This window comes from Pseudorca crassidens, chromosome 8, assembly GCF_039906515.1.
Source record: "Pseudorca crassidens isolate mPseCra1 chromosome 8, mPseCra1.hap1, whole genome shotgun sequence".
Taxonomy (NCBI): Eukaryota; Metazoa; Chordata; class Mammalia; order Artiodactyla; family Delphinidae; genus Pseudorca; species Pseudorca crassidens.
The window spans coordinates 84,431,048-84,458,496 of NC_090303.1; the positions used below are offsets into that span (position 1 = coordinate 84,431,048).

The window sequence follows — 27,449 nt, forward strand, 5'->3', positions numbered from 1 at the left end:
CCACCCCATCATCATCACTCTGTACACACACAGACACACATACAGGCACATGCAGCAAAACTCTCAGGGCAGTGGTCCAGGGGCAAGGGCCTATTCTTGGCTTCCCTTCGCACGATTTTTTGGTTTTTTTTGAAAGGCTGCGCCATGCGACATGCAGGATCTTAGTTCCCCAACCAGGGATCGAACCCGTGCCCCCTGCGTTGGGAGCACGGAGACTTAACCACTGGACCGCCAGGGAAGTCCCTCCCCTTGCACTTTGGTTGAAGGTAAATGCTAAGGTATTTGCTGCCCTTCAAACATGGAAATATGGAATAAACACTGTATTGAAGCACTTTGCTGCTGTTCATGATGCAAAGGTAAATAAGGCTCCTGCCTTCAAAGGGTGCGTAGTGTATTTGGGCTGACAGACCCATAAACAGGACATTTCCTTGTCATTGGGAATGATCACTAGTACAAATGTGATCGAGGCCCTCAGCCCCTTGTTGATGTCTTATGTTTCCCAGCACAAGTACATCTCCATCGCAGATGTTCAGATCAAGAATGAGGAAGAGCTAGAGAAGTGCCCCATGTCTTTGGTGAGTCAAGGGGAATCCTGCACAGGAGGAAATCTGTCTGCAGTGCTGTCGCATAACTCGCGTGCGTGCTGTTACTGTATGCATGACTCTTACTGTATGCTAGGCAAAGCAAGGTCTCTACTTTCACGATACATTAAAGTTGGAGAAAAACGATAAGTAATTAAGGAAACGAGAAGACTTTCAGAGAATGGTAGATATGGTTAAGAAAATTTAAATAGGGTGACATATCATGTAGTAGACTATTTTAGATTGGGCAATCAGGGTATGTAGACCTCTGAGAAGGTGATAATTACCTAAGATCTGAGGTATAAGAAGGAGCTGGCCATAAGAACATCAGGGGAAAGAGCATTCGAAGCAGAGCGAACAGACTTATTAAGAAGGTAAGAGCAAGCTCAGAATGTTAGAGGTAGTGGATGAAGGCTAGTGTGGCTGGAGCACGGTGGGGAGGGGGAAGGTTGTCTGAGATGGGGTCAGAGAGGTGGCCTGGGGCCACTTTACACAGGACATTTAAGCGAAGATAGGGAGCTTGAAGTTGATTCAAGGGACAAAGGGAAGCCTTTGGAGATTTTAAACCGGGGAGTGACATGATCTGTCTTTTTATAATAAAAACCATTGGCTACTTTGTAAAGGCTGGATGAGGAAAGAGTGGAAGCAGGGAGGTTGGGAAGCTCTTAAAATAGTCAAGGTGAGAGATGATGGTGTTTTAGATGGTGGTAGGAAGTGTGGAGATAGGGAGAAGTGGATGAATTTGGTTTATATTTTGGAGGTACAGCTGACAGGAGTTGCAGTTCAATTGGCTGTGGATAGAGAGACATAAAGGGCAATCAAGAATAAGTACCATTTGTCAAGATGAGGAGTTCTGTTTTTTTGTTTTTGTCTTTTTAATTAATTTATTTTTATTTCTGGCTGTGTTGGATCTTCATTGCTGCGCGCAGGCTTTCTCTAGCTGCGGCAAGCGGGGGGCTACTCTTCATTGCGGTGCGCGGGCTTCTCATTGCGGCAGCTTCTCTTGTTGCAGAGTGCGGGCTCAGTAGTTGTGGCGCATGGGCTTAGCTGCTCCGCGGCATGTGGGATCTTCCCAGACCAGGGCTCGTCAGGCAGATTCTTAACCACTGCACCACCAGGGAAGCCCTGTTTTTTGGTTTTTTTTAATGTGTTTTTTTCCCCCTGTTTTTCTTTTTCTTTCATTTCTTTTCTTTTTTGTGGTTGGGGGCACTGTGCTGTGCGGCTTGCAGTATCTTAGTTCCCCAACCAGGGACTGAACCCCGGTCCTACAGCAGTGATAGCATGGAGTCCTAACCACTGGACTGCCAGGGAATTCCTAGGAGTTCTGTCTTATCAAGGGTTCTATTTTGGTTGTACTAAGATTTAGATGTCCATTAGACACCCATGCAGAGCAGCCAAGCAATTAGGTATATGGGTCTAGAGTTCTAGAGAGAGGACTGACTTAGGGAAATAAATTTGGGAACTGTTGACTCATGGACAGTGTTAAAAGCCATCGAACTGGCTGAGATAACCTGAGGAGGGAGTAAAGATAGAGAGAGAATGGAACCCAGGACAAAGCCCTGGGGCACACCAATATGTCAAGGATGGGATGATTCAGGAAAGGAGCCAAAAAAAAGAAAAACCCTCAATGAGGTGGGAGGAAATCCAGGAGATTGTGATGCCATAAAAGCTAAGCAAAGAAAGTCTTTCAAGGCTTCCCCGGTGGCGCAGTGGTTGAGAATCCGCCTGCCAATGCAGGGATCACGTTAGATCCCTGGTCCAGGAAGATCCCACATGCTGTGGAGCAACTAAGCCCGTGCGCCGCAACTACTGAGCCTGCTCTCTAGAGCCCGTAAGCCACAACTACTGAAGCCCACGTGCTTAGAGCCCGTGCTCTGCAACAAGAGAAGCCACCGCAATGAGAAGCCTGTGCACCGCAACGAAGAGTAGCCCCCGTTCACCGCAACTAGAGAAAGCCCGTGTGCAGCAACGAAGACCCAACACAGCCAAAAATAAATAAATAAATAAAATAAATTTATTAAAAAAAAAAAAAAGTCTTTCAAGAAGAAGGGGGTGATCAGCTTTGTTAAATGTTGCTAATAAATGGTGCTTGATAAGACCTTAGGTGCCCATTGACTTTGGCAACATAGAGATAACTGGTGACCTTGATAAGAGCAACCTCAAGTGAAGTGGTGGGGCCAGAAGCCTAGTTGGAGTGTATTGAAAAGGGAATGTAAAGAAAGGAGGTAGACTTAGTCAACATAGACAAACCACATAGAAGTTCTGTTGTGAAAAGGAAGGTAGAAATGGGGTGGTAGCACAAGGAGGATGTGGGTCAAGGGAATGTTATAGCTAGGAGATACTGGAGTGTGGAGTCCTAAAAGGGTTGATCCAGGAGAAAGGAGATAATTATAGAACTGATGCATTCGATAAAGCAAAAGGGTGTGAGCACCAGTGGAGGGTAGCCTTTGATAGGAGCACGGGTGGTTCATCCTTCATGTCAAGAAGGAAGGTAGAGACTCTGATAGATTTGGTGTTGAGAAAATGAGGCTGTGCCTGTCTGATTGCTTCTGTTTTGTCCGTGAAGTGAGAGTTAGGGTCAGCAACTGTTGAGGGGCTGTGGGATGAGGGGATTGGTTTGAAGAGAGGGGAGAACGTATGAAATAGGCCTTTTAGAGAACAGCAAGGCAAACATGCAGGATTGCCAGGGTTATTATCCATTTAAGCAGCAGAATAGAAGGGGCCTGGTTACTCCTCCTTGCTTCAGGGTCTCATGGCAGTGACCCTTGTCCTGTAATAGAGCGACCTGGGTGGGGAGGAAGGACTGCACTGGCCAAAGATGACAGTGGCCTGAGTGCCTCTTGATAAAGGGCTACTCTGATAAAGGGCTTAAGTGGGGTCATCACAAGGACAGAGCTGTGCATGAGGAGCCTGGTCAGAAAGGAGGAAGGGATGTTGTAGAGGGTAGTGGAGAAGGGAAGAAAATAGTTTCCACCTAAAATTTTCCCTGCTAATACCCCTTCCTGCCTCTCCAGGCCTTTATTAACCCTCTCTGTTGAGTCACCTACCTCTCCTTTCTGACTTTGGAGCAGCCCAGAGCTCTCAGATGGCCTCAGATTGACACCATAGGAAGTGCCTCTGTGTGGGGTGTCAGTTCCAGTGTCCCAGGCGTACCTGTGGCCTGAGCTAAGCCCAAGTATATCCAGCAAAGCAGTAGTCTGAGCCAACTCTTTGGTGGGAGTTCTTTTTTTTTAAAAATAAATTTATTTATTTATTTATTTTTGGCTGCACTTTTCATTGCTGCCCGTGGGCTTTCTCTAGTTGCGGTGAGCGGGGGCTACTCTTCGTTGCGGTGCACAGGCTTCTCATTGCGGTGGCTTCTTGTTGCAGAGCACGGGCTCTAGGCATACAGGCTCAGTAGTTGTGGCACACAGGCTCTAGAGCACAGGCTCAGTAGTTGTGGTGCATGGGCATAGCTGCTCCATGGCATGTGGGATCTTCCCAGTCCAGGGCTCGAACCCGTGTCCCCTGCATTGGCAGGTGGATTCTTAACCACTGCGTTGCTGGGAGTTCTGACTCCTGACCTAGCAAGAGTGACATAGAGAGAATTCTGGATTGATTCCAGATGACAGGACAACCAAAATCATAGATTCTCAGGGCTGGAAGAGCCCTCAGAGGTCATCCAGACCAGCCCACTGATCCTAGGAAGAGGAAATTAGGTCTCAGAGAGGGAAAGTAACTTACCCAAGGTCCTACAATGAATCATTAACACAGCTAGGATAGGAATCCTGATCTGACTCCCAGATCTTTTCCTCCCACCCTCCACAACCAAGGAAACATAGGTTTTGGTCAACTGGAAAATGGCCTGGGCAAACTGTATATTTCTTGCCATAGGGGGAAGAGGTAGTACCAGAGACGCCGTGTGAAATCCTCTACCAGGGCATGCTGTATAGCCTCCCCCAGTACATGGTAAGGAGATGGCTGGGCCAGAGTTTCCCTTCTCAGCTGTGAGGAATAGAGAGCTGAGAGCCCTCTTAAGCTGAGCCATCTGTCATTTGAGCTTGCTTCCTGAGCCTTCACCCTTCAGGCAAGGCATTCTCTGAGCTTTCCTCAGGGCTCCTCCCAGAGGAAGAAGGACTTGGCTATATTCCCAAGTCCTTCTTTGCGAGGGGTGGAGAATGAGGTGGGTCCCTGCAGGATGCATAGGGGGCCCTCCTCCTAAGTAAGTGCCTTAGTCCCCCTGAGGTCTGCCGTGGCCTCTGGTGTCCTAGTTGGCCTCAGGCTATGATGGTGAGGACGCTGATGGTCTGAGGTAGAGGAAGGAAAACGGTTGGGGAGGGAGATCTTGCTTATACCTCCCACCTAATTTCTAGGCATTGCCCCTCTCACTCTGTTCCTTCAATCCTCTTTGGAAAGAGCAGTCTTGAAGCAGAACAGCCCATAAGCTCCCTTCTGGCTCCTTAGCCTCACAGGCAAGCCTGTCAGGACAGGGCACCTGTTTGCTCTTCTGGAGGCTGGGCAGATTTGGTTATTGAGGGAAGAACTTAGAGAAAGGCTTTAAAACATTTCTCTTAGGGCTGTTGAACTGTGGAAGAATAACCTTGTTGAATGGGGGGGATTTCCTCATTTTCTACTTCCCAGATTGCTCTACTTAAGATTCTACTGGCTGCAGCCCCTACATCCAAGGCTAAGACAGACTCTATCAACATCCTGGCAGATGTCCTGCCTGAGGAGATGCCGTGAGTGCTTCAACTGGGGCAGCTGCTAAATATTAGCTACCTTGTCTGCAGGGTCTCTTTAGTCCCCACCTCACCTTGTTAACACTTACAGGGATTGTCTCCAAAGAGATCTCCTCTCTGCCACCAGTAGCCCCTTTCAACTGTAGTGCTCTCAGCTCTGCTCTTTTCAGCTCAGAATTGAGAGTCTGGAGGGTAACATCAGTGCCAGTTACTGGCTGCACATGTATGTGGGTGGACATTGCCAAGGGATGAGCTTGCCAAAGGAGAGAGAAACAAAGAGATCAGAGGAGCTTTTCTCCTGACTCATAAGTGGGAACTCTGGAGGTTTCCCTAGCACAGTTCAGGTTTCTGAAGTTCTGGCTCTCTTGTGTTTATTGCATCTGACCCAAATACCTGGGTCCTCGTAGGCCTTGCTCTAAGGTCACCCTCTGCACTGACTCTTCCTTTCCCCGTTGTAGCATCACTGTTCTCCAGAGCATGAAGTTGGGCATTGATGTGAACAGGCACAAGGAGATCATCGTAAAGAGTATCTCTGCCCTGCTCCTGCTACTCCTCAAACACTTCAAACTGAATCATATCTACCAGGTGAGCAGCTTAGAGCACTTCTCCACATGTCTCAGGTGTCCTCCAGGTCCTGTCTCCCAAAGGAGGAACGAAAGGGCCTTTGAGGTCCAGCTAAGCATCTTTCAGCCTTTCCTTTGTCTCACGGAATCCAGATACCTGTTGCACAAGCTTGGGGTGGGAAGTGGGGAATTGTCCTAGAAAGTTGCAAATGTCTGTGTCCTTTGAACATTATCCAGCGGTTGTGCATAGGAATCCCTAGCTTCTTGGGAATATGCCCTGCCAGCTTTGAAGCAATGGACCACAGGATTCAAGCATGCCACAAAAAGGGGAAGTGGGGGAGTGCTGAGCATACTTTTCTATATGTGAAGCACTTTTTTTTTTTAATTTATTTACTTTTTTTATTTTTGGCTGCGTTGGGTATTCGTTGCTGCTCACAGGCTTTCTCTAGTTGTGGTGAGCGGGGGCTACTCTTCGTTGCTGTGTGTGGGCTTCTCCTGTTGCAGAGCATGGGCTCTGGGTGCGCGGGCTTCAGTACTTGTGGCTCGCAGGCTCAATAGTTGTGGCTCATGGGCTTAGTTCCTCTGCGGCATGAGGGATCTTTCCGGACCAGAACTTAAACCCGTGTCCCCTGCAATGGCAGGCAGATTTTTAACCACTGCGCCACCGGGGAAGTCCCGTGAAGCACTTCTCTAACATTTGAGATGTAATTCTATATAAGACACACTTCTGGCTGTTAAGGGCTTTGAAGTTTTGTAAAGGATACAGATGTATAAATAGCCAATTATGGCGTGATAAGTGCTGTTATACAGGTAAGCATTGGCTGCTATGGAAACACTAATCCAACCTGAGGTGGAGAAGATGTGACTTCTAACCTGAGTCCTAAAGAAACAGATGTTAGCCAGGATACGGGAGTTGTCAGGGAAAGGTAGCAGGAAGCATTTCAAGCAGAAAAGCTAATTTGTGAAAGTCCAGAAGGGAGAGAGCAGAGTACCTTGGAAACTAATTAAATGTTGCTGGAGTTCTGCCTGGAGTGGAGGGAGTGGGGACGTCTGGTGATACATGAAGCTGGAGGGGATGGCAGGGAGCAGATCATAATACATATGCTAGCACACAGTTTTGAGTACTTACAATGTGGCCAGCACTCTGTTAAGTTCATGTAAGATCTCATTTAATTCTCTCAACCCTACAAGTTGGGTCTTATTTTATTCCACTGAGGCTAAAAAAGGTTAAGAACCTGCTTCCCTATGAAAGCACTGTTTGCCATGCTAAAAAGTTTGGACTTGGTGCTATGGGTGTTGCCAAGATATAGGAGAACATGGGGGCAGTGAATGGATGTTCTCTGTGGTGAGACATGGAGAGGAGAGGGAGCCTTCTCATTCCTGCACAGGGCCTCTGCCTCATTTTCCTCCTAAGGACCAAGCTTGCTGGTAGAAGAGCAGGACCTCAGAGTGCAGGGAAGCCCCTCCAGGGTATGTGTCCATGGCAGGTTTGACTGTACAACCAGGATATTTCTCCACTTTCATACATTCAGAGACATCTTTGGGTGTGTTAGGTGCCCTGAGTACTCACACTTCTTCTGCCAGTGTTTGCTGAGCAGCAGCAGCGCTGGAAGAAGTAGGGATGGATGAGAAATAGTGCTCCTAGTAGAAAGAGAACTGTGTATGTGTGCTTCTGTCTGCTGCTTTTGGTGGGCAATATGTGGATCAACAGCCAGACAGGTGGGTGGCTTGATGGGTCTTGCCCTGGTCAGTGCATCCTGACAAGGCTACAGACATGTCTCAAACTGAAAAATGTTTTCCATCACTTGATAGTAGGTATGCATTGGCTTCTCCATCTGAGGCTTTGGAAAATACCCTGGGTCAGCTGCCAGGGAGAAAGTATTAAGGCAGAAGAGAGAAATGGGCAACACAACCTGACTCCCCACTGCTAACCACACACCTGAGCAAAGGGCAGCTTAGCTTGCTGCCATGGCTATTTCTCGGTGATCAGGAAGAGCTAAGGGATTTAAAACACTACAATTTTCTGCTTTTTCAACCCAGTTTCTACACTTCCCAGCAGTCTAGGTTCTGGATCTGGAGACAAACTGTGTCTGATGTTCCTCTGTGTATCATGGGCAAAATCCAGGTGACACAACTCCATGACACTGCCCCAATAGGTCTTCCTGGGTGCAAACCCCATCCAGATGCAAGAGAGCAAAATGTAGCCCTATGTTCTGGTGTTCAGCCCATCAAAAAGATCTTGGACTTATTCTCAGTGTAGTATCTGTTGACTGAAGGACTCTTGTTGATTCATTCATTAAAATACTGATATTCTAAGTATGGGGGCTAATATAGTGAACCAGACTCACGCTGGAGCCCACATTCCAGTGGTTCATTTGGTTACTGTGTGCCGTATCCATCCTGACTGAGTGATGCCAGCAGTTGCTGGGCTGCACCTGTTCCTGCTATATCAATCACAGTTGAAACCCTATGAGCCAGGGCTTTGGTATGGAAGACAACTCCCTCAGGGAGCCTTCCTTTCCTGTAGAGCTTAGGAACAAATCTCACAGCAATTCTTTCTATTTATCTGGAGTGGGATTTTCTCTCTGGCTTGTTTATGTTTTGTGCTTTTGGTCAGGTGCTTGCAACATACACACACTGCAGATTGTCCCCTTCTCTGTAGGATGGGCTGGCTGAAGATGGTTCTTCCCACTTCCCAGACAGGAATACTGATAACACAAGTGGACAGTGGATATTCTTAGGAATGGATATTAGAATTGTACTTGCCTCTTTTTTTTTTTTCATACAGACCTTCTATTCTCCCCCAAATAAGCATCCTTTCTGCTTTGATCTTTTAATTTAGTTTGAATATGTATCACAACATTTGGTATTTGCCAACTGCATTCCATTGATCCTGAAGTTCTTCAATCAAAATATCTTGTCCTACATCACTGCCAAAAACAGGTAAGAACTCGGGACAGGTTTATTTCAAAGGGATATTTGGGATGGTTGAGAAGTTACATCGTCTCAGAGCCGAGTTTCTGTTCTCCTGGTGTCCCTGGTCCTTTCTATCTTAGAGCTGTCACTGTCAAATTTAATTTCCTTGAAGTGCTACTGGTGGGGTGTATGGTTTGGCCTCTTCACAAAGATATTTGTATTTTAATAGTTTTGAAAACTGAAAATGCCATGACTCAAAGAAATGAAACTGCAACGATGAAATTTCAGCCCTATGGCAGAAGGATCCAGAAAATATTTTTTGTGAAGCATCCTACTTGTCTGGTCAGCCCTAATTTTAGTATAAATCATAAGTTGGATCAATCACACTACTTTGTAAAGTGTTATACAGAATTTGTAACTAAAGATAAATAATAGAACCTTACTTAGATCAATTTGTAGTTTAAAAAAATACAGGAGATTCACATCCATTATTTCATTTAATCTCCTCAGTAGTGCTAAGACATATCACAATAAGTTTTATTCCCATTTCACCAATTAGGAAACAAATTCAGAGAGGTTAATTGACTTACTTAAGGATAACATGCTAGTGAGACCCCTTAAGTAAGCAGCAGAGGCAGGGTTAAAGCATAAATTGCTTTCTGATCACAGTTGCTATGGATTGCTCCAGCCAAGTGGGGACTTGGGGGGTTAACAGAGTAGATCCTTGTTCCTCAGTTTGCTACTTACACAAAAACTAGAAGGATGATAATCAGTAGAGTTGACCAGAAGTGCTTTACCAGAGGCAAAGTTCGTAAAGTAGAAGAAGGCTGACCTGACACTTGAGGTGACTGGAGAGGGGCTAGGAGATATTGCCCCACCAGTCTGTCAGCACGGCCAGAAACTCCACCCTGGAGAGGCAGCCTACTTATATGTAGTTTAAAACACACAAACAGAACCTGAAGTCACGGGACCTGGATTCCTGACCTGGATCTGCCACTTGCTAGCTGTGTCATCTCAAGTGTAAGACACTTTGTTTCTCTGAGACACAGTATTTTCATCTTTAAAATGAGAATAATACCTACTCTGACTATATCATAGAGCTTTTATAAGCATTAGTTAAGATAAACATAGATGAGAGTGCTTTACTTTTCCTGTTTGGAGGAAGCCTTGGAGAATGGGTTTTTCCTAACTGCAGAGAGACTTGGGCACCACCCCCCTTAAAAATGGCACTTATGGGAATTCCCTGGCCAGTGGTTAGGACTCTGCACTTTCACTCCGAGGGCCCAGGTTTGATCCCTGGTCAGGGAACTAAGATCCCACAAGCCGCGTGGCACGGCCAGAAAAAAAAGACACTTAAGACATACTAGTTGGGTTACCGGGGAAAATGAAAGTGTAGGTCGGGCTGGGTAAGGGTCACAGCTTCATGAAGGTACCTGTGTGTATCAGTCAACCCTCTTAGTGATAAGGAACCAAAAAGAGCTGGACCTGGCTCACACAGAATGGGAATTTGTTAGGAGAAAATGGGCAGTATATCATCTCGAGGAACCTAGGACAGAGATGCAGCTCTGGACCTCAGGGTTGGTCTGTAGCATAAGGAGCCCAGGAAGCTCTCCACCTCCATCTATGGCCACCAAGCCTCTGTACCTCCACTCCAGTTTTTCCTCTCTCATTGACAAATAGTTTTGTCTGCTTCCTAGGCCACTTAGTGAAATATGCCCACATGAACTAAACATATTCCTGTGCCACTTCAGAGATTGAATTGGCTCTCAATCCCTGTTCCACATTCCCAGGGTTAGAGGCCCACCCTTGGATCAATCAACTGTGACTGGGGAGTGGGGTTCACGAACTAAATGCCCCCTGTACCATGGGCCTAGAAGCAGGGGCAGACAATCCAATAGGTGTCCATCAGGTTCAATTTGGAGTTGGAAGAGTGGTAGTGCCAGACTACACCGTTTGCTAAGCTTGGCCTGGATACAGTGGTCCTCTCATGCGTTACCTGTAAGCTTTACTGTTGCATGATCTTGAGAACTTGAGCACCTACAGCTCATTATTGCAGTTTCCTCATGGCTCTTACAATCTAGATATCCTAGAAACTTGTAACTTTATTTTATGCCCCCTTAGGCTAGAATTCAGTACAATGAGATTGGAACAAATCCATCCTTGATTTCCCACCCTCATTTCCTGGTTGCCAGTACCTACTTTGCCATGGGGCTTTGTCAGTGGGAGGTGGGTGGATAAGTAGATGAGCCAGCCAAGAATGTTTATCCTAATGGAGTAGTGCAGAGCCCTGGGAGAATCCAGTAGGTAGGTCCACTGCCCTCCCCTCTCCTACCTTGTTTCCCTTAGGTTACCTTTGTGGGTTTCTTGAACAAAGGTCAACATTTCTAGTCAAATAAATTGTTGTGTTTTGCTTGGATAGAAGTTTTGACTTTGAAATGTAGAGACAGGTTGAAGGAACCCCATATTCCTCTTTATAGCCTATGCTTTGCCAACATCCTTTACCCATTTCCAACTACTCTAGTTCGGATGGATTGGTGTTTAAAACCTATGGAGTGTTGGAACCAGAAGGAGCATTAGAGATTAGCTAGTCTAAATTCTGCATTGTACCAGTGAAGAAGGGAGAAAAGGAAAGAAAGAGAGCCGTCATTTCGAGTGACCGTGTCCTTGTCATCATGTGGTGCCTTATTTCCCCTGCTGACTCATGCCTGCTTCCCTGGGCTCACCGCAGAGCCTCTAGCTCCCTTGCAGTTCCCCACTGTCTGTTTTGGGGGCAGATGCTATTACCGTTCTTGAGCTACTAGATTGGCCCTGCTGCAGGAAGCTGCCTCTGTCTCAAGCTTCCTCTAGGAGTGGCTTCTGTGATCATTCCCCAGAGCTCCTGAGTTTCAGGAACATCTGGTAAGAGACAGAGGAGAGGTCTTCATTTCATTCTCACTTCCACAGGTTGTTATTATTGGGATGAGTTTGGGCAGCATCTCTGGGAGCACAATTTTATGTACACGCATACACACAAGCATACACTTAAATGCAGAAACACAAATGCACACAAGCTTATGTATTCCTTTAAAGAAGGGAGGAGAAAGGTGGCTATACAGAGGCTCTCCTTCTGCTTTCTCTTGCCTCTGCCAGATAGGGGCCAGCCTGAAAGAATTCTGTTGGTTCCTCTCATGGCTATGAGGAGAGGAGACTGGATCTGGAGTTGCCTGGCACCAGAACCCTCAGTTTCAGCTGAAATCACTAAGCAGTTTTGGAAATAGATGCAGCCTGCTGAAGAGAAATACCTCCTGCCCTTTCAGATATAGCCATTTGCTGCCATTGCCATTTACTTAAAGCCTGTCCTTATCTCTGCATCTTGCAGTATCTCGGTCCTGGATTACCCATGCTGTACCATCCAGGATTTGCCAGAGCTTACTACGGAGAGTCTGGTAAGCAAGTGGGGATTTGATACCCTTTGAAATTACCAGGTGGCACAGGTTGGCATTTGCTCTTCCTTTTCTTCTCTAGCCCCCTAATGCCCTGGTTTGGGAGTCTCAGATCAGTAGAGGCATATTGGCAAGAGCACAGAGGTAGTAGGGGTTTAGAGCTGCTGACCCAGTTGAGAAAGATTTGGAAAAGCTAAGCATAGCATTTTGTAGAGAAAAGGGTCAGTGAAAAACACTGAGGAGAGGAAATTTAGAAAGATAATGGGACTGAAATTGAGTGTGAACATCTGTGATAAATGGCAGGAGAATCTCTTCTGGTCTAGCCTAAATCAATTATCTGTCTTCTTTCTGCTGTGCTACAGAAAATACCCAGGGGTGTGTACTTCAGAAAATACCTTACCTAGGTCTCTCTGAGGCAAAATTCAATATGGCCACAGAAGGATGACCCAGAAAGTTCCTCATGCTGGAAACAGTTCTAGGCAAATCATAGAAGTCCCTCAGTTATTCTGAACCCCATGAAACTGACTGATGAACAGCATGTTGAAATCAAGTGTCTATCTCATCTCTACAGCTCTTTAGATATACCTCAGCCCATACCTTCACCCTGTTGCACTGTAATTGTTTATATGTATCTGTTTCTCCATTTGACTGAAAACTCCCTAAAGGAAGAGGTAGTATCATCTTCATTTTATATCCTCAGAGTCGAGCACCATGTTCAGTACACGGAAGGACCTTAATAAATGATCAGATGATGGCACCTGTGTGTGCCCCAACCCCTTGTCCCCCAACTTTAATACCTGCAGGATGTCACATCAGAGAAGTTTATTGTGCAAAAGTAGAATGGTACCTTCTGTGGCACAAGTTTTACAGAACCATAGGATTCTTGGCTGGAGGGGACCTGAGAGCCGTTTGGCCAAACCCCCTATCTCAAAGATGAGAAACCTGAGGGCCCAGTGGATGAAGTGACTCGTCAGGTCCACTCCTCATGACAGACCCTGAATTAGAGAAGGACCCATGTCCTGAGACACTAAGTCTAGCACCTTTTTAAGCACCGGGGCAGAGATTCCCTCTCTTACTTAGATGTGGTCTCAGCAGCCAAGGAAGCTGGGAGCTTCTTACCTCTGCAGAGAGAGGTAATAAGTTGTCTAACCCTGTTTATGATGTTCCTCAATCTTTAAAACAACTGTATGAGGTTGGTATTAGTGTTTTATAGATGGAGAAGTTAAATAGCTGCCAAAACTTTGTAGTTGAAAGTAGCAGAGCCAGGGTGGAGACATGCAGCCCTGTCATTCAGAGTTGGAATGAGGAATGCACTTCCTCACAGAAACAGTGGTACAGGGATAGCATTAAAGCTCTACTGTTAGTAGGGTACTTCAAAACATAAAGTCGGACTTCCCTGGTGGCGCAATGGTTGAGCGTCCGCCTGCCGATGCAGGGGACACGGGTTAGTCCCCTGGTCGGGGAAGATCCCACATGCCGCGGAGAAGCTAGGCCTGTGAGCCATAGCCGCTGAGCCTGCACGTCCGGAGCCTGTGCTCCGCAACGGGAGAGGCCACAACAGTGAGAGGCCCGCATACCGCAAAAACAAACAAACATAAAGTCAGCTTTTATGACCTGAATCAATTTCTTGATACAATGTGTTCTCTTTTCTCAATCCCATAAGTAGGAATTGATGGGAACTAAACTTTCTTATCTCTTCTGATTAACTTTTTGGGATATGGACAGAAAATTATTGAAATACTTGTTATGCCTCTGAGAAGACTTTATTGTTATCTAAGAGTAGGTAAAAGCATGTAGCTATTCCTGGGTTTCCCTGGTGGCGCAGTGGTTGAGCGTCTGCCTGCCAATGCAGGGGACACGGGTTCGTGCCCCGGTCCGGGAAGATCCCACATGCTGTGGAGCGGCTGGGCCCGTGAGCCACAACTACTGAGCCTGCGCGTCTGGAGCTTGTGCTCCGCAACAAGAGAGGCCGCGGCAGTGAGAGGCCCGCGCACCGCGATGAAGAGTGGCCCCTGCTCGCCGCAACTAGAGAAAACCCACGCACAGAAAAGAAGACCCAGCACAGCCAAAAATAAATAAATAAATGAAATTTTTTTTTTTTAAAAAAAAGCATGTATCTATTCTTAATGAAAAACAGATTCATGCTAGGGATTCCTGTCCTTTCTGTGAAGCAACAGTGGCGCCTGGTGGTTTCATTTGGTAACCACAGATTTTTTTATTTTTTACTTGAACTTAGAAGTATTTCCCTGAGCTCAGTCATGGACTTAACTAGCAAGTTTACTCCACATAGATCCTCAGTATAGTGGTTTGTTTATCTAAACTGATGGCTTCTGCACTCAGAAAGGAGTAGTGTTTATATGAGTAAGATTTATGTCTTTTTCAGGCTCAGTGAATTAATTGTAAGCACAGAAAATGTACTGGCATTTTAAATGTATAGGATTTTCTTTAAGTAACATTTCAATTTTTTTTTCTGAATTTAAAATTGATATATACTATTGCAGAAAATTGGGGAAATACAGAAACATACGGGAAAGAAAATAAACCACTGTTAATATTTTGTTACAGTTAACCATATATATTTATATATTCACTCATATATACACACACATATTATTTAATAAAATAAGGACTTTACATATGTTTCAATTCACATAGTAAAATTTAAATGTTCACAATATGATTTTATTAAACATTCTTAGAACATGATTTTTAATAGCTACATATAATATTACACTACTTAATTTTTAAAAAATGATTTTTTTCTACTATTGTTGGGCATTTATTTCAATGTTCTTTGTATAAATCCAAAATGAACATCCTTGCTCATGAATCTTTGCCCTCATCTCTGATTATTTCCTTAAGATAGATTCCTAGAAGTGGAATTACTTGGCTAAGGTAGTCTTGATTCATATTTTCTCAGTTTTCTGTATTTGAACTGAGTTCAACTTCATTTGGAATTCCAACTACACATATAATGGACATGAAATAAAGGCAAAGTTAATGGCACATTAATTTCTATGGTCTTCTCATCTTGTCAAAATATCTAGCTCTACAATAGGCCATCTTTACTCATGTACTGAAGAGTTTCCTCACCTACCTGGTGCAGGAAGCCTTACAATTTCTAGATCTCCAAAAGTCTGTATTCAAATTCAATCCACTAAACTAGGAAAAAATTAAATTCCAAACATAAGAGAAGGATGGTGAATGTATGATTGTGTGGAAGTTAGGTATGGTCTTTAGAAGGAGGTTGCTAGAGAAGGCAGTGGGTATGGCCTCAAGTACTGTAGGATGCTCAGCATCTGGATGGTTGTTTAGAGCAATGGTATGAAAAATAGGGTGTGCAACATGATGCTTTAGGGGTGGGATATATTAGACCTTTTGTATGTATTAATATCCTTTTTTACTTTATATGTAATTTATAACATATATCATGTTATTACAACAATGCATTTATAATTTCTAACTAAATACACATTATATTTTGGAGTCATTGAGTATCAGACCTAGAAGTTTCTTAGTATCTTGCCCAGTCTTACCCTCTACTGATATGGAAGCAGGTGGAGTGGTGAAGTGTTGTCCAAAGCAGAGGGTAAGAATTTGCATGGCCTAGCCATTTGCAAAGAAATATTTGTCATTTCCTTTCAGATCTAGGCAAGTGAAATTATTAAGTTAATTCTTAAAAGGTAGTTCATTGCAAAATTCTTCAAATTTGGGTATGATTTATATTCAGAAATACCTATAAAAATATGTTCATATCACTTAAATTTATATACCTGATCCTTTCATCTATCTTTATTAGTTTTTATAACTTCCTAATCCAGATATTTACAGATATTCCAGAAGATTTTTGTTATTGTTTTTATTTTTGTTTTCTTTTTGTTCAGGTATTAAGGTCTCTAGCATTCCTTTTAGGCATTATTTAACCAGTGATTTGTGACCTCCTTAAATAAAAGTCTTTGTTTTGACATTCACCATCACTATTTAAAAGCAATATCACCATTAGCATTATTGTTTCTCTATCCTAGACAAAATGTGAACATATCATAAGGTATATATCCATTTTCCATGAGGTATTTATACAGAGGAAGAACCATGGATAAATGGTTTTTTTGCATTTTATCGATTTTCCTGGTTGTCACCCTTTCTGTAATGGGGTGATTTTTTAAACTCACATGCCCAGGTCCCTCCCAGGGCACAAGTAGTTTGCTAAAGCTCCCCAAATGACTCTGAAATTTTCTTTTCTCCTTCCTCCATAACGTCCTCACATCACTTTTGAGAATCATAACTCTTATGATACCTAGATCTGGGTCCTTAACCTAGCAGTAACTTAATCAGAAGATGAACAGTAAATAAAGACAAAGTGTTAGAATTCAGTAAATACTGGAAATCTATGTTCAAGCCCTGGTTGGGGCACTTACCATGTGACCTTGGCCAGATCACCTTCCTCTTTCTGGGCCTCAGGTTTTGCTTCTATGGATAACAGCATTGGACTAGAACAGCTAAGTCTCTTCCAGTGCTCAGATTCTAACCAATCTGATTTCCTCAGTACAAAAGGAAGAAACACTCTGTTCTTCCTTCCCACAGTCGTCTGAGTTAATTATCCACTTAATTGTCTTAAGCCTGTTTTTTTTTAATATATTTTCTTTTTCTTTAACATTTTAACTTTATTTATTTATCTGGCTGTGTCGGGTATTAGCTGCGGCATGCGGGATCTTCGTTGAGGCATGCGGAATCCTTCGTTGTGGCACGTGGGTTCTTCGTTGCGGAGCACGGGCTTCTCTCTAGTTGTGGCGTGTGGGTTTTCTCTTCTCTAGTTGTGGCACGCAGGCTCCAGAGCACATGGGCTCTGTAGTTTGTGGCACACAGGCTCTCTAATTGAGGCGCCAGAGCTCAGTAGTTGTGGTGCACGGGCTTAGTTGCCCTGCAGCATCTGGGGTCTTAGTTCCCCGACCAGAGATCGAACCCGCGTCCCCTGCATTGGAAGGCGGATTCTTTACCACTGGACCACCAGGGAAGTCTAGAGCGTGGGTTTTTATTTGGCTTGGCTCACTCAGCTGAGCTATGGATGGATCTTTGAGAGTAGAACCCTTGTAGGGCCTTAGAAATGCTCTGAAAGGGTAGGATGTGGTTGCTAAACTGAATCTTCAGACCAAATGTGTATGCAAACAAATATTTATTTGTGAGAGTGGTACATGGGCAATTCTTTTTTTTTTTTTTTTTTTTTGCGGTACGCGGGCCTCTCACCGCTGTGGCCTCTCCTGTCGCGGAGCACAGGCTCCGGACGCGCAGGCTCAGCGGCCATGGCTCACAGGCGCAGCCGCTCCGCGGCATGTGGGATCTTCCCGGACCGGGGCACGAACCCGCGTCCCCTGCATTGGCAGGCGGACTCTCAACCACTGCGCCACCAGGGAAGCCCCAGGGCAAGTCTTTTTTAATTTTAGCTGGTTGAAAGTGAGTAAAGGTCTTGCTTTGGATACTGCTAAGTACCAGGAACAAGAGAATACAGCCAAGTGCTGCTGTTCACAAAATATATTCCCATGAAGAAGTTTGCATCTTAATTAATATGCTGAGTCCTGAAAAAAAAAAAGAGGAAGGAAGAAGGTAACCTGCTTTATTTATTTAGTTAGTTTTATAAATTTATTTATTTGGTTTTGGTTGCTTTGGGTCTTCGTTGCTGCACACGGGCTTTCTTTAGTTACTGTGAGCAGGCGCTACTCTTCATTGTGATGTGCGGGCTTCTCATTGCGGTGGCTTCTCTTATTGTGGAGCATGGGCTCTAGGTGCACGGGCTTCAATAGTTTTGGAACGCAGGCTCTAGAGCACAGGCTCAGTAGCTGTGGCGCACGGGCTTAGTTGCTCCGCGGCATGTGGGATCTTCCCGGACCAGGGCTCGAACCCATATCCCCTGCACTGGCAGGCAGATTCTTAACCACTGCGCCACCGGGGAAGCCCAAACCTGCTTTAAATGAACATAAAAAGAAAAAACTCTCAAGACAGGCAATTCTGAAAGGGCACCCATGGACCTTTTTCTGGGAAAAAGATTATTTGTTGGGTTGGAAGAAGGGAGAAGGTTTGAGCAGGGCTCCAGCAAAGAAGACAACAAGCCTGGACTCAGCTCTCCAGGGAGAGCTGCTGACCAGCGTGTGTGCTTTCAGTGCCCACTCCAGGCAGCATCTGGTGATGCAAGAAGTGGGGCTAGTTATGGACATCAGGGAAGCATTATCAGAGGGAAGGGCCCTGGGCAGGTGAGACTACCTTCAGAAGGGGACTGGGGCAGCTCTTGGGACTCTTGAGACTCAGCTCTGAGAAAAAGGCAGCCACAATCAGCATTCTCTCCCTCAAAACTTTAACTTTTAAGCCAACTGGAGAAAGTAAGCCACAGAATTATTGAATGGTCAGAGATAAAAGGATCTTAAAGGTTATCTTAGTTCAGCCTCTTACAGGAAACAGGGAAATTACTTGCCTAAGGTGATACAGCCAGGGCTGAAGCCATAACCCGTGTGTCCTGGTGCCTACTCCAGTGCCGCTTCTCCAAGACCATGCCACTACTCCCATATCCCACAAGGGATGCAAGTCTTTTTATGCAGCTACCGTATTAGAAGTCAGGATGAAGAAAGCTCACAGCTGAAATATACTTACTTCTCTCTTATGTTTTTGTTTCCCCTGCTTCTTTTTAAAACATAAGCATTTAGGAGTCTGTCTCCTCTGTTAGCCACACAAAATGTAACATCTTTAAAACCTGATCTGTTTTGCACTAGAGTGGAGGCTCCCATGGAAGTCTCTCTTAGAACAAAACAGATAGCGGGCTTCCCTGGTGGCGCAGTGGTTGGGGGTCTGCCTGCCGATGCAGGGGACGGGGGTTTGTGCCCCGGTCCGGGAGGGTCCCGCATGCCGCGGAGCGACTGGGCCCGTGGGCCTTGGCTGCTGGACCTGCGCGTCCGGAGCCTGTGCTCTGCAACGGGAGAGGCCGCAGCAGTGAGAGGCCCGCGTACCGCAAAAAAAAAAAAAAAAAAAGAAAAAACAGCTTTCCTGGGACTAGTTCTAAACACAATATTGAACATTTGCTAGAGGAAGAAGAACATTATTATTTTTGGCCGTGCCGCACGGCTTGTGAAATCTTAGTTCCCTGACCAGGGATCGAACTTGGGCCCCTGCAGTGAAAGTGGTGAGTCCTAAGTGCTGGGCCACCAGGGAATTCGCAGGAGAACATTATTTCTAAACAATATTTCTGAAAAGTTTCCCTGCACCTTTTTGATCCTCAGTCTTATTTCTTTCTTAGGAGAGCCTAATATTCTCAAAAGTCTTGGCTGTTCATTCCACAGTTGATGTATGTCTGCCTTGCTTGCTTCAAATTAATTTGGGAGAGGAGGGGGTAATCTTCCACTCACCAGTAAGCAGTTCACTTCTACACATCTCCCACTCCTACATTCTCTCACATTGTAGACATGAGAAATTTCCAAGATGTTAGTTTGACCACCAAGTGTGTTAATTGATTTATATAGCTTCTGACACCAGTATATAGGTGCGAGCCCCAAAGCCCAGACTCTTATTTTTGTCCCTGAAAGATGTTTCTATGAGTAGTTACCTGTTTCTGATCTGACATCCATCTGTTATCTCTGGTTGGGTGCTCACAAGCTATCAAGAAACATTCAAGAGAAACACCTGGTTCCAATAAGCCATCTGCCGTTTTTCCTTCCATGCTAGAGAATGAAGCAGTTTACTGCAATATGGTTTGATAAAGGAGGGTGGAGGTTGATTTTTTCAAGAATTAATTGTAATGAATATCAGATCCATACAATATATAGGATTGGCCAAAAAGTTCGTTCGGGTTTTTCTGTAACTTACAAAACCCGGACGAAATTTTTGGCCAACCCAATAGTTTGAAATCTACCAGAATAACTCTTAGCAATTATAAACATAGCTTAATTAAGTGTAGAGTATATGGGGGCAAAATTCTATCATCTCTTTTCTGATGTTAAAGCAGAAAGCTACACAAGAAATCTTGCTTAAATGAAGTTTCTATGTTCATGTACCATCTTTCTAGCCAGTACTTGCTCTAGGTACAGAGTCTTCCAGGATTGGCAGCTGTGTGTTTTCAGTTGAAGAATATTGCATGCCTGACTGTGTGAAGAGCGGGATGGAAAGGAGGTAGCATTTCATATGGAAGGCCTCACCTAAACTGACCAACAGTGACTTCCATACTTCTGTGGGAAGGAATGCCTTATAGGTGTTGAGATAATGATGAGCATGCCTTATTACAGGAAGCTGGAGACAACAACCAGTTCTGCTGGAGGAACCTCTTTTCCTGCATCAACCTTCTGAGGCTGCTCAATAAACTGACCAAATGGAAGCATTCCAGAACCATGGTGAGTGGAGCTTCAGATCATGGTGTCCACCTAATTGGGGTTTTTTTATCTTTAGTAAATATGGACTTCTCGCTTTGCGAGCTTTATAGATAGACACTGAACGCTCCATAAGACTTAGCACCTCCTAATTCTGGTTACTTATTCTATGATAATTATTTACCGGTCCATTTCTTTTCAGGGAGCTGAATATGGACCCTCCCTCAGGGCAGCTCTGGTAGGGAAGTTAGCATTGTATTTTGGATTATAGTCACGCATCTCAAATGATACAAGTCTAAGATTATTCACTGCAGCAGTTTTTGTAATCATGAAAGATTGGAAAAAACGTAAATGCTCATTAATACCAACTGGTTAAATTATTTATGTACATCCTTATAATAGAATATTAATACAATCATTAAAAAGAATGCGATGGTTCTGTACTGCTGTGGAATAATTTTCAAATATATTGTTAAATAAAAATCAAGGACCTGCTGTATAAAAAATAAAAATAAATAAATAAAATTCAAAAAAAATCAAGGTATAGAACAAGGTGAAAGGGTATGTAGTTGCTATCATTTTTGTTAATAAAAGTAACATACACATACATAGAATTATCTCCAGAGGATACACAGAAAACTGGTAACAGTGGAAAGGGGATGTGTGGCTGACAAAATTTTTTTGCACTTTGAATATTAGAAATTTTAAATTGTGAAATATAAATGGAGTGCTTCCTCTGTTCTTAAAGACTAAGTCTAAGTGGAGCTTGGACCATAGATTTTCCAAAGCTCCCCAGGGTAGTCTGAGGTTAGCCAGGTTTGGCTTAATTTTTCTGTGAGTTGGAAATTCCAAAGAAACTTTAGATCCATATCTTTCTTCATTCTTATCCCTCTTTAAATGGGCAGATGCTGGTAGTGTTTAAATCTGCTCCAATCTTAAAGCGGGCCCTCAAGGTCAAACAGGCCATGCTGCAACTTTATGTGCTGAAGCTGCTAAAAATACAGACCAAGTACCTCGGGCGCCAGTGGAGGAAAAGCAACATGAAAACCATGTCAGCCATTTATCAGAAAGTACGCCACCGCATGAATGATGACTGGGCTTATGGGAATGGTGAGTATTCTCAGAGCTTTTGACCTCTGGGAGTTGCCCAGGATTGAAACAAAACTAAACAGGCGTCTCTACTCTTTTGGTATGAATTGTTACATATTTTAGATGAGAAAATATATGATTATAGTCGGGTGCTATTACAACAAACGTTAAGGCGCTGCCTCAAATTCCAGCACGTACCCTGTCCCATGTAAACTATGAAAATCCATTTTATAGAACAAGTCAATTGAGGGATAATTACCCCTTTTCAAAACATTCCTTTAAGTGACAGGTTTCTCTGAGAGATTTTTTTTTTTAACATCTTTATTGGAGTATAATTGCTTTACAATGGTGTGTTCGTTTCTGCTGTATAACAAAGTGAATCAGCTATATGTATACATCCCCATATCCCCTCCCTCTTGCATCTCCCTCCCACCCTCCCTATCCCACCCCTCTAGGTGGACACAAAGCACAGAGCTGATCTCCCTGTGCTATGCGGTTGCTTACCACTAACTATTTTACATTTGGTAGTGTATATATGTCCATGCCACTCTCTCACTTCGTCCCAGCTTACCCTTCCCCCTCCCCATGTCCTCAAGTCCATTCTCTACATCTGCGTATTTATTCCTGTCCTGCCCCTAGGTTCTTCAGAACCATTTATTTTCTTTTTTTAGATTCCATATATATGTGTTAGTATACGGTATTTGTTTTTCTCTTTCTGACTTATTTCACTGTGTATGACAGTCTCTCTGAGAGATTTTTAAAAATAAAATAACCTTTTATTATTACAAAGCAGTTAGAAAATACAAGGAAGCAAACACTTTACAATATTACCATATTTATGCCATATTTGAACCGTCCAAAGATTGCCACCAAAATCTTATTGTATGTTCATACAGATTTTTTCCTCTACATATACACATACATTTTATTTATTTATTTATTTATTATTATTATTATTTTTGGTTGCATTGGGTCTTCATGCTGCGCATGGGCTTCCTCTAGTTGTGGCAAGTGGGGGCTACTCTTCGTTGTGGTGTGTGGGCTTCTCATTGTGGTGGCTTCTCTTGTTGTGGACCACGGGCTATAGGCGCGTGAGCTTCAGTAGTTGTGGCATGTGGGCTCAGTAGTTGTGGTTCACAGGCTCTAGAGCACAGGCTCAGTAGTTGTGGCACACGGGCTTAGTTGCTCTGTGGCATGTTGGATCTTCCCAGACCAGGACTCGAACCTGTGTCCCCTGCATTGGCAGGCAGATTCTTAACCACTACGCCACCAGGGAAGCCCTACATTTTATTTAAGTGAAAGCAAATTGTGTATGCTATTTTGTAATCTTCTCTTTTTTTTATTAATTTTAATTGGAGTATAGTTGCTTTACAGTGTTGTGTATAATTTTCTCTTTTTAGTTAACATTATTTCTACCTTTCTATATCAGTACATTTTCATTTTATCTAATAATCAAGTCCATGTTCAGAATTTCCCAGTTGCCCCAAAATATTCTTTAAAGCTATTCTTTTCCAAGTCATAATCCAACCCAGGACCGCAAATTTCATCTGATTGTTATATCCTTTTACTTGTTTTGAATCTAGCAGGGTTCTTTTCCCCCGCCCATAACACTGACATAATTGAAGAACTAGGCCAGTTGTTCTGCAGAATATCCACCTTCTGGATTTGTCTGCTTGCTTCTTTTTTTTTTTTTTTGGCTGCGTTGGGTCTTTGTTGCTGTGCGCGGGCTTGCTCTAGTTGTGGCTAGCGGGGGCTCCTCTTCGTTGCGGTGTGTGGGCTTCTCATTGTGGTGGCTTCTCTTGTTGCAGAGCATGGGCTCTAGGCGCGTGGGCTCAGTAGTTGTGGCACGTGGGCTCAGTAGTTGTGGTGCACGAGCTTAGTTGCTCTGCATGTGGGATCTTCCCGGGCCAGGGCTCGACCCCGTGTCCCCTGCATTGACAGGCGGATTCTTAACCACTGCACCACCAGGGAAGCCCCACCTCATAATCTTAACATAAGCTGCATATAGATTTTTTGTGTGCTGGAGGAGGTTCCATGGAATCAGGAAAGTCTTCAGTAACTGGTTCATTCTGGTTCTCCTTGTTGTGCCCCTTCCTGCCTCTTACCATTCCTTGAAAACTGTGATTTTGTTCAAGTGGGAAACTCCTATTCCTAAGGAAAGTTCAATAAAGGGAACCGAGTTGCTGTTTTGGAAAATATAATACATATAACTAGCAAGAAAGTGAAATAATGGAAAGGAAATACAATAAAAAGAAGTCTACCTCCCTCAGGGCCCTCATTTCCTTCTCAGCGGTAATCACTGTTAACCAGTTTCTAGACTCTTCCAAAGATAGTCTCTGCATATATAAGCATATGTATGTGGGCATGTGTATATTTTTTAAACCTGACTGGCAGCGTGTTATATACTTACTTTGTACATTGCTTTTTACAAAAAAGGAAATTCTGAGCAGTTGCATTGTTGGTATCCCATAGACCATGCTCTGTGCTAAGAGGAACAGTGTCCTGAGGTGTATACATCTTTTTCTTTCTAATCTTCCCAACACAGACATCGATGCCAGGCCGTGGGACTTCCAAGCAGAAGAATGCACCTTGAGGGCCAACATTGAGGCTTTTAACAGCCGCCGGTATGACAGACCCCAGGACTCTGAGTTTTCACCTGTGGATAACTGCCTGCAGAGTGTGCTGGGGCAGAGGTTGGATCTGCCTGAGGATTTCCACTACTCATATGAGCTCTGGCTGGAGAGAGAGGTTTTTTCACAGCCCATCTGTTGGGAGGAGCTGCTCCAGAATCACTGACTGAGCTCTTGTCAACAGGCATCTGATAGATGGGGGTTGGCTCCAATAAATGGTGCTCTGCCTACCCTGCCCACTCAGCCTTTGTTTCCAGCTCTAGGAGTGCTTGTCCAGGGTAGCAGTGACCCAGCCTTAGGACATCCAGTGTAGTTCAGGACTATTATGGGAGCAGTTAGGCCTGGAGATATAATACAAGGCTGGGAGCCTGAGTGATAAAAAATTGATCTAATTGCCCTGGGGTCATTTGGGTGCCCAGTTGCCCTTGAAATCTCCTGCTGGATCAGTCCTGGACAGGCTCTTTTGTGGGACTGCTCCCTGCTTTCGTCTTGCCTAGAACCACGCTAGCCTTTGCTGGCCCCAAAAGTGAGAATAAGTTTACTATGGCATTTGACTCATGGCATTCATCATAGGTAATGGGAAGTGCAGGTCATAAAATAGGGAGAACATTTCCTTCTTGCTCACCCTGGATTACCAGAGGTTTGGCAAACCCAACTTTGAAATTAAGTCTGTATTTTAAATTTAAAATTCTGACGCTCACCTCTTTCTAAAATCATTAGCTCTGAGATGATTTTTAGAGCAACTGCATCTTCTTTGTGAAGGATGATGATTTACTATTACCTAAATACTGCATGTTATAGAAAGGTATATTGTGTAGTGTTTTTCTTTATTAAGAGATCTATGTTCAGTGTGAAAAGTATTTCCTTGTGTACTCTGTATAGGGCATGGAGTGCTCTGCCACAACCAGTACAAAACAGTCAGGCCTCCTCTAAGGATGTTTCATGTTTTTCTGAAACTATTTCAGTCTTAAAATGACTTGAGTACATTGCAGAAAATTATTCTTTTCATCTAATTCATTTTTAAATGACAAGTTATCTACAGAAGGTTTTATTTATTGAGATGGCATGTCCATTTGTGCTTGTGATCGATTTATTTTTTTAATTGAATAGAACAGCGAGAGCATCACAGGTTACCATTTTTCTTTGTCTCCTATGTTGATAAATGATTTTTTTTCCCTTTTTACTGCTAACAGTTTCAAAGTGTCATGTGGGTATTTAGCAATACTGTTTCTACCTAGAAGTATTACACATTTCTTTGAAAATGTAAGGGTTGTTGTACCAACCTCTTTAAACTTCTCCCTTTTACAGCAGAATCACAGTCTTCCCAACCGAAACACGGTTTTTAGAAAAGTTTCTGATTCAATCAGGATCATCTTATTTCTCTTCCGTCCTCAGAATTATGGCATCTATACTTTCAAGCTTTTTTACTTTAAATGCCCCCACCCTGCAACATGGACACTACTGAATGTTTTTTATGATAGCACCAGGCCACTTTAATTGTGCCAGGACATCTAGTCAAAATCAGCTTATTTACTCCATCCTTTGTCAACCACAGTCTCTTTTGAAGTCAGGATAGATTGCTAATGATTTCCAAAGGAACTATACCAAAATTCTGATTATAGCTTGAATTTCACCCCTTTGTGCTTTACGGGTAGCAGGATTTCTGTTTTTATGGTGAGGTCATGAAGAATGTAAGTATGTAATGGATGAAACTTAAAATAGTCTGTAAATTTTGTCTGAGTAGGACAGCAGTCCTCATTGCAATTAAAGTAATTTACTGAGTATATCATTACTGAACACTATTGAACCCTATTAACCTATGATTTTAATGTGATTTAAGTGAAAAGACAACTTTCAAGAAAAGAACAATTATCAGTCTATTTATTTTGAATAAATAGTATATAGTATTTAATTTAATCAAGAGCAGATAAGTTATCCTCTTAAAAATATGCACGTGGGCTTCCCTGGTGGCGCAGTGGTTGAGAGTCCGCCTGCTGATGCAGGGGACACAGGTTCGTGCCCTGGTCCGGGAAGATCCCACATGCCGCAGAGCGGCTGGGCCCGTAAGCCATGGCCGCTGAGCCTGCGCCTCCGGAGCCTGTGCTCTGCAACAGAAGAGGCCACAACAGTGAGAGGCCCGCGTACCACAAAAAAAAAAAAAAAAAAAAAAAAGCACGTGAATTCTTTCCAAGGCATAGATGTATGCTAAACTTTAACATTTCATATTTTTTAATAAATCTTCTCTAAGGGAAATTCTCAGTGCAGATGGAAAAACTGAGGCACCAAAGATAAATGATTAGTTTCAAATTACATCATTTTTCTACTGACTTTCTGGGACTAGCATTCAGGTACTGATAGCCAGCCCCATATGTTACAGTAACTGATTTGAATCTCCCAATTTGAGAATACATGTGTGTGGTTAGGAATAAATCAGAGTAACCAACCTCCAATGGTGATTACTGTTACAACACAGAAGAACATTATTTGAGTGATTTATAAAGTAGAAGATTTTTATTTGTGAATATTTCAGTAAAGTTTGTGTTGATTGTTGATAACACTGTTTCTCTACTGAAGTACTTTAATAAAAAGAATTGTACTGGAGTTAGAAATTTGGTCTTTAACTTCTTCAACACAAGAGAATCAAGACATTAGATCTAGAAAGGAAGGGTATAATTAGAGAGATGAATATATAAAATCTTGCATTAGTATTCCCTGGGGCTAGGCTGATATAAACAACTGCAAAATCTCAGTGGCTTATGACAAACCTTTTTCTCTTGTTCTTGGTTCTGGCAAGCAGCTGCAGCTCTACTCAACTCAATTGACTTGCTAGATTAGCTCTGCTCTGTATGTTGTCTCATTCTGGCACTAGGCTGATGGAATAGCCCTTACCTGGGAAATACTGTTCTCATAGTGAAGGGCAGGAGCAAAAGAGCAAACCGTACCACGAAAACACATTTAAAGCTCCTGCTTGGGGACTTCCCTGGTGGTCCAGTGGTTAAGAATCCATCTTGTAATGCAGGGGACTTGGGTTCGATCCCTGGTTGGGGAACTAAGATTCCACAATCTGCGGGGCAACTAAGCCGGCGTGCTGCAACTACAGAGCCCACACACTCTGGAGCCCGTGCACCGCAACTAAGACCTGACGCAGCCAATAAATAAATATTTTTTTAAAAAAGAAGAAATTCCAA

General features: G+C 43.6%; 1 protein-coding gene across 5 annotated transcripts in view; it reads left to right on the forward strand.

The window, feature by feature from the left end:
* The window catches only part of STRIP2 (striatin interacting protein 2), a 44,271-nt gene extending 17,409 nt beyond the window's left edge, over positions 1-26,862 (forward strand). For all 5 annotated transcript variants that reach the window (XM_067746977.1, XM_067746982.1, XM_067746979.1 and 2 more), the window contains 9 exons: positions 504-575; positions 4,455-4,529; positions 5,202-5,299; positions 5,758-5,884; positions 8,705-8,805; positions 12,137-12,203; positions 20,462-20,566; positions 21,448-21,652; positions 24,177-26,862. In XM_067746977.1, coding sequence (XP_067603078.1) covers positions 504-575; positions 4,455-4,529; positions 5,202-5,299; positions 5,758-5,884; positions 8,705-8,805; positions 12,137-12,203; positions 20,462-20,566; positions 21,448-21,652; positions 24,177-24,427 — 1,101 coding nt within the window. In that variant the 3' untranslated portion in view covers positions 24,428-26,862. The remainder of the gene's footprint in view (positions 1-503; positions 576-4,454; positions 4,530-5,201; positions 5,300-5,757; positions 5,885-8,704; positions 8,806-12,136; positions 12,204-20,461; positions 20,567-21,447; positions 21,653-24,176) is intronic.
* Positions 26,863-27,449: the final 587 nt, after the last annotated feature.